The following is a 16,730-nucleotide window of genomic DNA, read 5'->3' as shown; positions in this document are numbered from 1 at the left end:
GTCTGTTCACAGGCAGGAGGTGGAAGAACTTACGGACTGCAACAGGTGGTTAAATCTGCTCAAGGAATAACCAACAGCAGCCTTCCTTCCTTGGAGGAAAGCTATGTCAGCAGGTGCAGAAGCAGAGCATCCTGTATCATGAAGGACTCCACCCACCCAGCACACACTGTTCATCCACCTCCCCTTAGGCAGGAGGCTGCACAGCATTAAAACCAGAACAGCTGCACTTTAGCTTCTTCCCAGAAGCTGTGAGGCTTATGAACTCTCTGTCTTAAAGTCTACCATCTGCACTTTGTATTGCTATGACTGCATGTGGCTATATGCACTATATGCTGCTTGGTCTTTACAATGTGTTCTAATTATACAATGTGTTTGCTATTAATACTGTGTTCTTTTAATTAATTATTACAGAGTCTGTTATTGTTTATTTTAATGTTATTTATTCTGTACGTTGTTGGACCTGGGTAACAAATTGTGTTTCTTCATGTTTTTAACACGGTTGAAACTTAAACTGAACTGACCTGAACTGAAGTTCCTGAGGGAGGGAGGGATAATAAAAAAAAAGGATGTATATACTTCCTGTACTTAAGTACTTGCTTCTTCATAATGTTCTAGGAGCTCGTCGGGGGACCTGTCATGGCTGCAGTGGCCGAAGGGGCAGGAGGTTACTGCGGGCTGCAGAGAAAGCGTTGGACCTGTTAAAGGCTGGTAGGATACACATCACATCAGATCTACAATAAATAATTAGTTAGCACAAAAATCACATTAAAAAAATCTTATTGAAACTAGAATTTCAACTGCATTTGCAATTAATTAATGTGTCAATTCATTAGTTATAGCCAAAAATGTGTTTTGTTAGGTCAGAGTGACTTTGACCTTTGACAGTCAAATTCTAATCAATTCATCTGTGAGTCCTAGTGAGTTTTTGTACCAAATTTGGAGAAATTCCTGCAAGGCTCCACTAGAATAGACAGAATAAAATAGATCTTTATTGTCACTGTTTCCAAAACAATGAAACCCTATTTAGCAGCTCTTGGAATGACAGCACAGATAACATGAAATAGCCCCCCAAAAAATATAAAATAGTCCAGATCAATAAATATAAAAAGGAGATGAGAACAAAATACAATAGAGATTAACACGATATACTCTCTCTCTCTCTCTCTCTCTCTCTGTATATATATATATATATATATATAATATATACACACACACAATACTGAGATATTGTGTTCATGAGGATGTGCATATGGATAGACAGCTATGACCGGTACTGGTATAAAAATACACTGTGAATTGTTTACACTCAAGTTGTTGCTGCTATTTCTAAGACTGCTCACTGTTACCCTTAAAACTGTATTGTTGGTTCATGTTCACAATTTTTAGTGTTTTGTCTACATTTTTTTAAGTCTTTATCCTTAAAGTCTGTTTAACACTGCTCTGGGGTCAACTGTTCTGCATCAAGTTCCAGTTGTTTAATTGACAGCCTCTTTAATTGTATTCCCTGATCTGGTACTGACAGCCCAAAGTGGAAAGTCATATTTTAATGACCCGAGTCCCTACATGTGCCAGTGAGTCAAAAAGTGTTAAAATGTTCTACTGGTCAAGAAAAGTGTGAACTGACTCTAAGTAATATGTTTGGCTATAAACAGAAACTGGAAAAAGAACATGAAAGCATAAGCTATAAAATCACATTCTCATCTCTCGCTCTCATTATTGCTGAGTCACTCTGTCACATTAGCAAAGGTAAGGACTTTCTATCCGTCTTCAGATATGATAGCAAAACATGCTGTTGTGATTGTGAAGCCAAAGGGCAGTCTATGCATTTTTATTTAATTATATGTGCATTCGGTGACGAAAACAAAAAACAAAACATTTTTAAAGTTGACAGGAAAGAATGAGTTAGTTCTGTAAATCCAGAAAATTCTCCTTTTGCTATTAATAATCTTGGAATAAACGAGGCAGACCCAAATGTAGAGCACAGACACAAAATATGAATCTAAGAATGGTTCATTGCAAATACTCAAGAGGGAGATAGGTGATGGCTCGTAAGAGCTAAGGGCTGAGGGATGTCGGTGGCTGATGAGTCGGAGCAGAGTGGAATGGGGCTGAGGAGGGGGCTGGGCTGAGTGCAGAGTGAGTGGAAAGCTGTGGCAGAGTAGCAGGCTGAGAGAGGAGCTAAGGAGCAGGCACAGTGAAACAGAGATTGATCCAAACATTAAAAAAAAACAGCACGAGGAACAGAGCCTCAGAACACATTATTCTGAGGAACACACCTGGAAAATCTTTTATCATCTGATATTTCATTTCACAATATTTTTTTAACGTATGTTTTGATAATTTTAACCAGATCAATAATGAGATAAGAGTCTCCAAGTTATGTTAACATTTGATATTGGGGTGAGTCAGTGGTGGAAAGTAACTAAGTACATTTCAAATGTCTATACTGGTGATAATCAGTGTAAACTGAAACTGGTGAAGGTATTCTGTCTTAAGATATGGTAGCTATGGCAATCCCTGGATGCGTTAATACTAACAAAATAATTAAGTAACTTAGTAATTAAGTAGTAACAGCATAGTCATAGTCAAATAACAGCGTTAGTCTACATATGCTGTTACAGTCTTGAGTATAAATGTCATTTCAGTGTAGTGTGACTACAAGGTTTTTTTTTTATTCCGCTATCAAAGATATGAATGTTCTGTATAGCCATGGCTAGGATATAAAAATAAATGAAGCCTCAGTAAATGTTTTACAGCTATGGGAGGAGGTAACTCCTGACCTGTCACACTTTCACCTTCTTGTAAGAAGGAGTTGCTCACTGCTGATGTACCTTCAAAGTGTTAATGTGTAATTGTGTGAATGTGATCAGGGCATCCCTGCCTCTCAACATTTCCCAAAACATGGTGATGCACAGCAAACCTGAGAAGTATTCCAGCATAGAAATTCCAGCATAGAAATTCTGGTTGTTTCTGGGACTCAAAATGGGTTAGGAGCAACTGTTCTGGGGGGTTATCAAAAGATTTAAAACCAAATGTCATTGTGTCCCCTAGTAATTTTTCAATACGACCACAAGATGGCAGCATTTAGCTATTATTAACAGAAAGGTGTTTTGTGCTGCATTAGCAGGCAGCAGTGCAGCACAAGGCAACTAGTGTTTGTGTAGGTTTTTACTTAAATTCAGCATCACTGTTTTTTGTTTTAAATCTCAGTTCAGACAATTACCTCCTAGTACACATGTCAAATTGCTGATAGTACTTGTTCAGACCAACATGTGCCATTATGTAGCCACATTTGGCTTGAGACAAACCTCAAGGGTCATTGAACGCTGTTTTGTTCTGTAGATTAATGCAACATCCATAGCACACAAAAAAGAAATGTTTACTCTGACTTTTGACTCATTACCCACTCACTGGGTTCATGAAGGTGAATATTTGGGAGGACCTGTCAAATTCTGTTGGCCACAGGTTTGTATGAGTAAGAGTTGTGACATTGAGGTGTCTGGAAGCACTTTGGAGCTTTGAGTGGTTTGGTTTTTGTTTCCTGGAGATAACGTCTTGTTGCTAAGCATGGTAAGCTACAATACAGCTTGCTGACTGGCACAGTATGTGTGATCTGATCAAACATCCCCTCAAGAGATGTCAGGCCTGGAAGATGTCCATGTAACACAGTCAAAGCGAACACTGGTCAGTAATCAAATTTTATTTTGCAATTTGACAGTTTTCATGGCACTATTTTCTTCTTTCAAAACAACATTCTTTCTACAACCTTTGATTGGTGAATCATGACAGACAGGCAGCCATACAAACAACAAAGAATCTGGATCTTGAATACTAACAAGGGATAACCAGTCAAATTCCAATCCCACTGTCCTGATGTTTAAACAGCCACTTTGAGCCCTCTTCAGTAAACCTATACATTCAGATTGAAAGGGTGGGTTAAGAATCTTTTTCATTCCTCTATCTCAGCCAGCAACAGTCCACATAAAAGCTGTGGGCAAGGCTCACAAGCACGTGCCTTGGCCTTTGGCCCCTCACAGCATCACTGGTGCATATGTTATAATCCAGTGTGTCACTGTTTTTTGCTGAGCAGCACATCTGGATAGGTGTTTTTCAGTGTAATAGTCAGGAGAATGATCTGTGTTTCACTCTGTTACTTGCACATTGAAAATAAGGGTATGGTGAATGTGATTTGTCTGTGTAGAGCTGAACCAACCAGATTATCACTGTGTTATTGGTCAAACACAAAGATGCTCGAGGGTGGCAGTTCTGTGTACCGGAGCACACACTGTCTGTTGTGTATGGTCTTTAATACTGTGCGTAATGTTTGAGTTCTGTGTTTTACTAAAATCCAACATGTAGTTGCTCGTTTAAGATTTAATACTAAAAACATGCTGCTGGCTGTTCATTTCCTTAAAGCTATAATGTGCAGGTTCTGGAGATCAAACTAGCGCTAGCATGCGCAACCCACTCTGCTCCTCCCACCCCTCCCTCTCCAAGCTCTATTATACCCTTTACCTACATCATCATCATGTATGCTTCACCTAATGCAGTAATCAGGATCTTCTTAGCCTTTGAGCCTCATAGCAGTGTCTTCCTGCAGCTTATGCTAGCTTAAAGCCTTGGTGTGAGGGCAGCAGTATGACCAGAGGCATGTTCATTTACTCTTCATGTGCAAAGCATAAATTTTGCACCATATGCAGAACTATAAGAAGTTCGGTCATATTTAAGTTGTTTTAAGGTCAGGCACACATTTGGGCCCCCAGTTCAGTCATTCATGATGTATAAATAGACAACAGTTAGTGCGTCACATATTTCTATATTGTCTTGTTCTGTATGTGTGCTCATGCATATTTTCCTAACTTTGTTTAAAGCTAAAATGCTCCACTAAGCACACAGCATTTTAATACAGTGAATCAAGATGTCAGATATTTGATATGACAACCTCCCTGAACATGGACATCCCCACGGAGTCCAGCAGACAGACCTCACTGAAAACATTCTACCAACAATGTGAGAGGTGATCTGCCATGAATAAAGGTTCATGTTCATAAAATGTTTTATGTCCCATGTGATTGACTGCTTCGTTCCCACGTTTAGAAGTCAGAATAAATGGCCTTATATAGAATGATGTGTGTTTTTCAGAGATTTAATATTAGCTAGACCAAGTGTCTGCCAGTGCTGGCGGTTGCTGTGTTTTCATAACCAGAGGAGAGGAATAGTAACTCTGCCTCTCTGTTTCTGTCTCTCTCTAACACACACACACACACACACACACACACACACACACACATACACATACACACACACATCACTGCAGCCAGCGAGTGCTTCAGAGATGTTACATGAAAAACATTTTGGCTGATAGGCATGTTCAGGGTTAGAGGGAGGTCAGACAGTTGAGACGCTTCAGAATACATACTGTAACAATGTTATATACATCATGTACTGACCTTTATTCAAACTCATATTAACCAAATACTCTCATTCAGCTCTCTTTAATTTTGTCCGCAATCTATGTTGTTGCAACTGGAATTTCAAATAGTAATTTTTAAAAATCCATTGTTCAGGCTGTTGTTGCAGGTTATAGCATTATTTATGTATAAAATTAAACATACTTTTCTTTGTTAACACCTCGACCTGAAGTAGTTCTAATAAAGAATGCTTCAATCAGGTTTTTTAAGGGCCAGAACTGATCAGTGATTGGCTATTGATTGTGAACATTTTCTCAGAAAGACTCTCCATCTGAATAGGTTTAGTATATTCATATGCTTTCCAACTTCATCAGAATAAACATCTGATGTATACATCACAAAAACAAACTGAAAACATTTTCATAACATAATATGTATTCAATATCTATTTCTTAGTTATGTTTTTTGCTTTAAAAAATAGTTTTCAAGACCCTGTACTGGCTGAGCCTAACAAAGAAACATATGTAACGCAACAGGTTAATTTGCGAGGGAGGAATGCAAGGAGACAGACAGGGATGTAGTGTACAGATGGTTACAACAGCAAACTAAATGTTTAGTTTTCTAACTAGTGATTTTGACTAAATGTGGTTTCAGCATCACACATTATCAGTTATTCTTTTATCTGTAAAGTCATGCAGTCTGGAGTTAGCTTGTTACACCTCCAAGATGACTTTATGCATATTGATATTAGGACTTAAGACACACACACACACACACACACACACACACGGAACGTCCGAGCAGGTGGTTTTAATTTCTGCTGCTTTCATTCACAATTATTCACAGCTAGTAGACTGACTGAATTGACTCACAGGTGACACACACTCATATGAGCTAAATAAAAACCTGATGTGTAATGTGACTTTTTAAATTTGACTTTTATGCAAAAAAATAAAAATTAAAAAAAGTGACAACAGACTGAAGGGAACCACAGTCTTGGGATTTTCCAGGTCTATCAGCAGCTTGTTGAGGCAGACTGAGGCAGGTTACACTGCAGCTCCTGCAGTATAAAACTAATGACCTTTTCAACTTGTTGCTTTTTTCAAATTGAGTTCAGGCTGTATAGTGTAAAAAACATTACAAGCCAAATTCCTGATTCCTAAGGAGAGGTGGTTGTGAAATAACTTGATCTGACTTAATGATTGTAATGTAATGATTACAATAGCAGATTACAACAGGGGGCTGTTACATAAGAAGGAAACTGTGTACCTTGTGGGAACAACAAAATTTCAGGCAGTGCTGGTGGTGCAAGTAACTGCCTGAAAACCACTAAACCAAACCAAAGAAGAAAAAAAAAAGCTGAGGGGTAATGCACAATTGGGTGTCACTGTACAAGCCACAACTTTCACATTATTGTGGTCACTTAATGAATTGTTAATAAAAACATTTAAAAAAAATAAACTTTTAAGTGTAGGGCAGCTTTATAGAACATTGTATCAGATGCGGAAAAAGAATAGCAAAAATGTGCATGTACCTGGAAACAGGATGATGTATCTGTTCAACAGATCTCTGCTCTATTTAATTATAAACTGACTGTGGATAGGCCCTTGTGTAACCATGGGCCAAGGAGGAGCTCACGGTCACCTCTGTACCAGACTACCCTCACATATGTGGCTCTGGACAAAAGTGTTAGACAGACCGACCAACCAGCTATAATGTCGTCATCCCCTCTGCTAGCACACAATAACCACAATAATTCACTCTAAGTGGCTGCCTTTTATGATTTCAGTGCCAATGTCTGACTCAGTTATTAACAGCCCTCTGTGCTGTATCTGTAGGTGCAACATAGACTAACTACTTTCAGCACCACATATTTCAGTTTTAGTTTTGGTTTAAAGTAGTTATATCCAATCTGCAGTTTCATATGCTAACATCAGAAACGGAAAAGTCAGTCATTTGATTTTTATTCCATTCCAAACATCAATTATATCAATTATATCACAGTCACACAAGTATATATACAGGTATCTTTTTTCATGGGTCATAGAGAAATATTACTATCCACTGTTGTTGTTTCTGGTAGGACCAAAACGGCTGACAGGTCTCCTGTAAACACTTTTTAAAAATAGTAAAATAAAAATAAAAAAAAAAAAAAAAGAAAGAATGTATAACTTGTGAGCATTCCAGTTCACATTTTTAATAGAGGCCAATCCCCTTCTAATGCAGCAAGGACATTATGTTGCAGCCAGCATCTAGTACTCCTATTTCCCTCTTATAATTTCATGCTCTCACTCCTTCTCCCTCCATCTTTCTCTCTCTCTTTTATAGACTCATACTTGCACACACATGGGCAAACACTTGCACACACACACACACACAGGTCATAAGTCAAAAAGGGTTTGAATAGCAGGAAGGGAGTGGGCTTGTTAATACTGGACTAACTGTAATATATGGTGTGAACTGCTTTCTGTGCCGCTGAGCTCTATCTTCACATCTCTCTCTCCCTCTCTTTCCCTCTCTCTCTCTCTCACTCACTCACTCAAACACACACAATCCAACATTTGTGTGCCAACATTTTATCTTCTCATCAGCAGACATGGGTAGCTCCGTTAGCTTCCTTCCCTGCTATGGAAGAACTTGAGGTGTGTTTATGTGTGTGTGTGTGTGTGTGTGTGTTTGTGTGCGTTGTGGTTGTTTCATGGAGCCTCTACAGTTGTCCCACCTTTACTTCCTGGAGACTAAAACAAAAACAAACCAAAAAAGTTAAAGGAACGTAATGTATCAAAGAAGAGAAATAAAACAAGCCACTTCTCAACTTACAAAATAATATGTTCTTTCTTTGAATGTGTATCACGGTACTAACGTCATTGCCACGGTTAGCATTTCAATTCCAAAATCTGACATGAAGTCCAGATTACGAGGAGGTCTAGAAATGTGCTGCATGCATGGACATTTGCCTCCAAAACTGAAAAAGTACATGAAATGAGCAAACGCAGAATGTTCAAAATATGCATCTTTGTGTGTGTGTGTGTGTGTGTGTGTGTGTGCGTGTGTGTGTGTGTGTGTGTGTGTGTGCGCGTGCGCGCGTGCGTGCATGATGTGAGGTTCTTTAAATGCTCTAAAAAACATTTTATTATCATCATAGGCTTAGACAATGAACAACTATACTCCCTGGTAAGTCTGAACTTAAGTAGTATGCATATCAAATAAAAAATATGTGTCAGCTGGGACTGACTCCAGCTCCCCGCAGCCCTTAAGGATAGTATAGATAATGGATGGATGATCCCCTACAGTTACAACTGTAAAACAAAGAAAAGCTGAAGTTTCTCAACTCTCACCCGTTTGCTACAGCAGCACATTGAGCAACATGCAGTGTCCATGGGTATGGACATGAGATAAGTTGGTCCAAGTATTATTTGTGTGTACGTGTGTGTATCTGTCTGTGTGCAATTTAGAACTTAATCGTAGTTTATTTTGACGTCAGAGTAGTGATTGTGTCTCACGTTTACACTTAAAAAGACAATGGCAAAGATGCACACAATGAAACACACATACACACTGTGGTGCCTGAATGAATGGCATGAATGATAAATCAGGCTTGAGACCAGAGACAGATAGTGACACAAGAGGAGACAGGAAAGAGGAAACCTCACCTCTCTTTTTCTCACATGTTTGATTGGCTGTCATTGTCAAAATCTGCACTGTGTGCTCATTTTGGATTTTAAAAGACTGTAAATATGAGTGCCTGTGTGTGTGTGTGTGTGTGTGTGTGTGTGTGTGTGTGTATGTACAGAGGACGAGCTGCTCCAGAGGTTGATATACTTTATAATCCACTCCAGATGTAGAATGTCGGTTGTTGAACCACCATCACCTCTCATGTCAGCCCAGTTAATGTGTGTGCAAGTGTGTGTGTGTGAGAGAGAGAGAGAGAGAGCAGGCAACTTTTAGAGGTTTCTGTTAAACCTGCAAAATCTACATTTACACTCAGAGGACTTTATTAGAAACAACAAAATAATTCTGGGTAGGGCCTCCCTTTGCATTGCAAGATAGCCTCAGTTCTTTCTGCCATGGATTCTACAAGCTGTTGGAAACATTCTTTTGAGATTCTGCTCCATGTTGACATGATTGCATGAATAAGCAAGTACAGGTGTTCCTGTCAAACATAACAAACTGCAAGTGATGTCATAATGATGGTGACATACAGTATGTACTGTAAGGCTGTACCCGGCACAGAATTTTTAGATTTGAAACGGATTGATCATACAAAGGAAAAACAACTTTTTAAGAGGCTGAAACTTCCTGCAGAACCAGACTCAGGGTGGTTGTCCATCTGTCTCAGCCCTGGGTGGGCTGAGAGAGGGAAAGAGGGGGAAAGGGAACATAGCAAAGATCCAGACTCTACAGCTCCGGAGGCAGAAATATCTGCAGAGGGCGAGAGCAACTGTGGGTGTTTACAGTGACCAATCAAAAGAGATGTTAGCCATTGTCTCTACCTCCAGAGTCTCAAAAATCAACTTGACTAGCGAGGTAGTGTTGAGCAGTTGAGAGCGCTCGTCATATCCCTGTGCTCACATTTTGAAGCATTTGTGCATGTGTTTATAATTTTCTGGAAAATTTTCTGGAAAAGTTTAGACACAGTCCAACTCAGCTCCCGGGTCTGCTTTTGGATCCTCAGAACTGAAAAGGAACCAAAAAGACCAGGAGCATGCACAAGAGTGACTGATGATGATTGGAGCCAGGTGCTTAAAGGGCCAATCTTCTACAGCCTTTGTGCATACAGATTGACATCAGATTAAGTTATTTATTGCACAAGCTAAAATAAAGAAAAAAGTGTTCTTCAGGTGAGCTGGAGAATTTGTAACTTAACTTCTTAAAGATCAGATATGAAACACACAAACCCAAAGAGAGTTCCTAGCCTCAGTCCATAACTTATATCAGTTATATCTGTTGTCTTCCTTAATCAGAGCACTCTCTTATCTCTATATTCCACCGTATAAAAACTCTTCAAATTGTCTGAGTTTAACTCACAATTTCACTAATATGAAATAAATCCAAATCAATAGGGGGAGTGTTTTTACAATACAACCAAACTACAAAATCACAAAAATCTGGCGATGAGGATGCCAGAAAAAACTTAAACTGACTTACTGGTGGTACCACAAATACATCATATAGCTGTTATTTTACAGTTACAGGTCTTTACCAAGGGAATTATTGTCATGTAGTGAAAAATAAACTGAAAAATATCACATAAAATAGTAACCACCTTTAAATGACAGAAATATAATGTTTAGTTACAGATTATAACCTAAAGAACAAACAAAATTACAATAAATATATTATGATTTCTTTGTTTAGAAAATAAATACATTAAAAACCATGATAATAATCACTCTAGTACAGAATTGCTTGTAAAAATAGTCTCAAATTCCTGTTAAAGTTTGGTACAAATCATTTATAAAACAGAAATTACCATTCAACCCATGGCAATTTTTCATACTCCTGCTAGGGATATACTGGTATCAGTTCTTTTACAAAGCACAAACAGTGTGATGGAAATAAAGACTTTTTGACCCAAAATTTCTCACTAATATTTGGAGAGGTAAGTCAGCTCCACGGTTAACACATCAGTTTATTCACAGACTTACCTTATAGTCAAATGCACAGACAGACAGATAATTACTGGGGTGTTACTAACTATACCCATGTCGTAACATTACTGACATGTGGCAAGTAACAGCTATAATGATTTAAAAATGATGATTTAACCTACTTGTGTCTACAACCACAGTGTCTCAAAGCATACTGGGAAGTTCTGCCCATCTTCTCCATAACAAGCTACAGTATCATTGTGGACGTCCACAACATAAAAATGCCCAATCTGTTTAATAATAATAATAATAGTAAATGCAGTTGATATGTTTAAAATCAGCAATCTAAATTACATTATTACATTATTTAGGTTTATTATAATTGTTGTCTTTTCAAATAACAGAAAATATCTATGAAATAATGAATACATGTCAGTAATTATGACACATTTAAATATGGTAAAATTATGCAATTTTAAAGTTACCACTTGTAAAAATATTTGCTGTGGATATCACTTACCATTTTGCCCTGTTTTTTAATAACCCATGTGTTTTACTAAATATTATTTGTAATTTGACACAACAGAAAAAAACTGTAAAACAATTAGGTTTTAATAAAGTTGTAATTTAAAAATGTTGAAAAACATGTTTTGTTTTTTTTTTACAGTGTACAACTGCACCAGAACAGATTGGATAACAAACTAAGTTATTAATACTCAACATCCAGTATACTTTATTTTACACATATACTTCACATGATACAAAAATACTGATCACAGTGTATTTTCTTGGAAAAGATTGAAATAGCAATAAACATAGGTTGAAAAATAACATTTAATAAATTATATAATTAATATCTGACATAAGAATACGGAGACATAATTAATACAACCCCCCACACACACACAATATTTTAAAACAAATTATTCAACATTTTAAAACAAGTGACGAGTGTTGACTCTCTTTCAGTCCTTCCTTCAATTCCTAGGCTCCAATCAGTCACTCTCTTATTAAAATATCCTCACAGGCAAGTCAGTGCATTTCTCACCTTCAAATAACCAGTTTCCCATATCTGCACTCAAATCTCTAAGGTTCCCACATTCATCAGGGTCCACACACTTAGCTGCCATCACAGCTGATGGGGATACTCATGACCACAAGTCTACAGGGGAATGGGTGATGAATTCTACTTGTTGAGTTTATTATCTGCTCATTAGCATCTCATTAGTGTCTCATTAGCCAGCGGTTAGTCCAGCCGTCTCCAGTGGGACGGTACACAGCGACACACTTCCTCACTGAAAAAGAAACCTGACTCACACCTTCGCCTCCTGACCTCGCAGGGAGGCCTGAGACAACTGTAAAGAAGAAGAGAGAAAACAATAGGATTATGCTTCAAAACTCATAACAGTAATATGTGTAAAGTAGGTAAGATTAGGTTGGTCAAAAAAGGTTAAAAAAAAATCTGCATTGATTATGTTTGAAAATATATGCCTGTCCACAGCGTCGTGATCATGTTTTCTTTGGTTTGATTTTGATCATCTTGTGCTGTTAGTGAATGAAACCCCTCATCCTTTGAATAAATCCATCGTACCATCTACCCATCATATAATTGCACATTTATTGTATATTGGTTATTACACAATGAGTGGATCCATGGGATTCTGAAGCAGCACATGAAATGTTCCAGGGACTGAGCCCCTGTTCTAAAGAGCACTTACACACAAAATCAACACCACTAAGATTCTGGTACTGGCGTGTAATTGCCACTGCTTTTGTGGCTGCATGCGGTGTCACATGGTGGATGACAGAATATTTAGACACGGATACTTTAAGAGACCTATGAACCCATGATGAAATACACATATGAGTCCACATACAATCTCTCCCAAACACACATGCTAACGTGAGCTCCAGATCCCAGACACTAGATTCCTACTGCTATGTTATACTCATAAATCACTCTCAAACAGGGTCACAAAGGGTCAAGACTGGATAGGATGGATGGATGTGTGTGTATGTGTGTGTGTGTGTTTCCTCCAGTGCAGGGAAAGGAAATGGTTAAGTGACAGCTAGGAGAAGTCATTAGCACACTGAGGTCTTGTATTACACTCTATGTTCACTGCAGTGACCACCTACCACTGCAGGACCAGTGCGTTCCTCTGACTACACACAGCCACTAACATTACAAGTGTGTGTGTGTGTGTGTGTGTGTGTGTGTGTGTGTGTGTGTGTGTGTGTGTGCAGGGGGTGACTACCCCAGGATGATGCAACCACTGAACCACTGAAATACATGAAGATCTTTATCACAGTGAAAATAGAATAGAAAGCATTTATGCTAAGTAGGTCATTCATAAACTAACTAGCCAATAATTCTATATCAACACATTTGGCGTCACATAACACATGACAATATGATATAGAAATATGGAAATTATGTGTTGTTGTATGTAGGATTTTTTTTTTTCCTATCACAGTCTCAAAGGGTGATACATTAATTGAAAATAATCATGGATTTGTGCTGTTAAGGTAGATTTAATGAAAAGACTAATAGTGTTATTATCAATAACAATGGAAGCTAGGAATCTAATCACAGAAATAATTGGCCCCGAATGGCTGGATGGATGGATGGATGGATGGATAGACAGACCACCCTTATGCGAGAAAAACATGACCATCCTCTATAAATTGAACATGATTTCATCTTTGCACTGCACTTGTAATCATGGTCTTCTTACATTATGAAAAAATGCATTTATAATGCAGTAAATTCTAGAACAGCAAAACATTGTCAACAATCACACTTTACTTTTCTCTCCTCAATGGAAATTTACAGTCCCAAACAATATATTTATTTCTTCTAATAGAGGAGGAAAACAAGAGAAAACCAGATAAGAATTTGTAATTTGACCAAAAGGACAGTTTTTGGCAAGCATTGGCTCAGCATTGCACTTATCTAGACTGGTTGGACTTGTTTTGCTTTTCATTCTTGAAATTTTTTGTTTAAAGATTGAAACAATGTCAGCTGTTGGCTGGCAACACAACTGTTGTCAAAGTGCACCTATCACTCAATGTGTCTCTGTATTTACTCCAAAGTGCTGTATGTGTTCCTTTTAGACTGTCAGACTAAAACATCTGGGCGAGTTGGTGTAAGCAGTTGTTAAGAGTAGTTTGTCCAGTGTTTGTCAGTTTCAGCAAGTCCTCAGGTCTGTCCCAAACTTGAGGCAAAGTTTCTATATCTTTAAGCACTGGGTGCTCTCCAACTAAAAGTGTTGTTTAAATCACCAAACATCAAATGGTACAGAGCCCCCTACATCCCTCCTTACCTGCATGTAGCTTGATGGAACCTCCGTCCCTTTAGGAAACACTTATTGGGTGACTCATTACATTCACAGGAACACTTTGTTTTATTGAGGGGCTGGTGCCGCGGACATGTCTTGATGCATGTACACTGGCAGGTGTCCTTGTTGAAGACGTGGTTGAGCGGGCAGGTGGGCGCAGGTGGGACGTTGCAAACACACTGACAGGTATTGCGGTCGAGATGTCGGTTAGGGCCACAGTCTTGGGTTTGATGCCGGCGCTGACACACACACTGACACGTTTCCACATCCAGTTCCTTGTCTGGGCCACACACATCTGCTGAAAATATGTCTGGAGAGACAAAAAGAGAGAGACACACACATGTGTAATTTGTTATTTTTAAAAAAAATCTGGACACGAGGTAACTGGCTAGAGACAGAGACATTTTCTTGTGCCTCTGGTCTCTGAGAGTGAGGTCTGAGTTCCCCAGCATGCAGCAATTTCATTTAATCCAAAGACATGCACGTCAAGTTAACCGGTGACTCTAAATTGCCCATAGGTGTGAATGTGAGTGTGAATGGTTGTTTGTATATGTGTTGGCCCTGCGATGGGTTAGCGATCTGTACACGGTGTACCCCGCCTCTCACCTAATGAGAGCTGGGATAGGCTCCAGCCTATCCTTAACGTATAAGCGGTATAGATAATGAATGAATGAATAAGATGGTATAGAAAAACTAAGGTAATCCTACCCCCTCATTGCTATATTTATTGAACATATAGTATGGATAACTGACAGTCATTATCAATAAACCAAACTAACTTCTTAAAACATACAGTTCATACAGGCTTCTGTAGAATGAGCATTAATGAATCATGCTTACACTTTCAAGAAATAATAATAAAGTCACTTATATCATATAATAAAGGACATTATATTTTATATAAAAACATATCAGATGAACTGGTATGAATATTTGCAGCATATGCAGCTTTAAGAATAATCTCACTAATATGTCACATGAAGAAGAAGTGAAAAGCTAGGGTTACAGTTGTGGTCATTTGTTGCTTTAAGTCTTAAGAAAACAAACAGATACCCTATGCAAAACACTTGTAAATTTTGGCTATTGTTGAACATGTTACACAACTACATAAAAAAACTGTGTGGGTGACAGTTGTTTGAGAACAATGATAAACTATGAAACTGAGATATTCCTTAAACGGAGTAGAGATGTTCTCTCTTTCCTCAAGGATAGCACAGATGGTTCTTTCTCAGTACTGGTAAATCGTCCTCTAGCTGAAAAACACGGATAGACGCAGAGAGAGCAGCGCAGGGTCTGGCAAATGGATGTTCAGACTGTTCTATACACACATACCATGTGTGTATGTTTGTATTTCTACAGATGAACAAACATATGTAGATAACAAAAACAAAATGCTTCCCCTGAGAAATACTGTTTACAGGCAAATGCCTCACTACACAGTATAATGCATGGAGAAGTCTCAGTGGAGAACACTTTTGATAAATGTCTCCCTCAAACTGATGATTTTTGCCCTGAAATGACAAATTAGTCATTTGTAGCCTGAAATTACTTTCAAATTTGCTATTTTAACATCATTTGCCCAGGATGATATCTGTGACACCATCACAGTTGTTGCTGATTAAGATAACAACTGTGCCTGTATCTGACCCAACTATCCACAGTTTGTATATTGATTAAATTATTATTTTGGGGACCATAATTATGTGATTGAAACAAGAAGCTACATAACTCAAAGGTACAATATGCAAGTTCTGGAGATTAAGCTAACGCTAACATGAGACCTGAAAGCAAAACATTCTGCTCCTCCAATCCATCTCTGCTCTTTTACTCTCCACCCAACCCTTGACAGACCAGGAACGGGTCCACACTGACTGACAGCCGTAAGCACCCACCCCTAACTAGAAGAGAATATCTCTGCACTGCAGCCAGGCTGGGTCTTTAATGGCACCTCTCCAGATATGAACAACAAAAACAATGTAAAGTTATATTCTGTAGCTTTAACAGTACAAATTATTCATGTGAAGCAACAATCATAATTTCAATATGGTTTAATAAGTTCTAACCACATATGATACCAAGAAATGCTGAGTAAGGGTTTTGTGCAGTTTATGGATTTTGTTAATCTTTAAAAACTTGGATGCCACGTCATATTTTGTACAATCATGTTCCCAAGAAAAACAAAAAAGGGTTATAATTATGCAGGATCACATAGTGCTGATGCATTGTGGGTTAGCTGACAATCTTCTTTTTCATTCAGTGTGACACTCACTGGCAGAGGTCAATGCTCTGCACACACACATACACATACAGAAACCATACAAACACTAGTTAACTACTAGGGTGGGAAGATGTTATCTCTGTGGAAACTAAGCAACAAATGTGTGGTTACT

General features: G+C 38.3%; 1 protein-coding gene across 2 annotated transcripts in view; it reads right to left on the bottom strand.

Annotated features, from left to right (window-relative positions):
* Positions 1 to 11,708: 11,708 nt before the first annotated feature.
* Positions 11,709 to 16,730, bottom strand: part of vegfc (vascular endothelial growth factor c) — a 43,259-nt gene continuing 38,237 nt past the window's right edge. For both annotated transcript variants that reach the window (XM_018682764.2, XM_018682763.2), the window contains 2 exons: positions 14,326 to 14,650; positions 11,709 to 12,357 (listed from right to left, as the gene is read on the bottom strand). In XM_018682764.2, the coding sequence (XP_018538280.1) occupies positions 12,249 to 12,357; positions 14,326 to 14,650 (434 nt within the window). In that variant the 3' untranslated portion in view covers positions 11,709 to 12,248. The remainder of the gene's footprint in view (positions 12,358 to 14,325; positions 14,651 to 16,730) is intronic.

This window comes from Lates calcarifer, linkage group LG5, assembly GCF_001640805.2.
Source record: "Lates calcarifer isolate ASB-BC8 linkage group LG5, TLL_Latcal_v3, whole genome shotgun sequence".
Classification (NCBI taxonomy): Eukaryota; Metazoa; Chordata; class Actinopteri; family Centropomidae; genus Lates; species Lates calcarifer.
The sequence above is the reverse complement of the archived record's forward strand: the minus strand, read 5'-3'. Positions and strand labels throughout refer to the sequence as shown.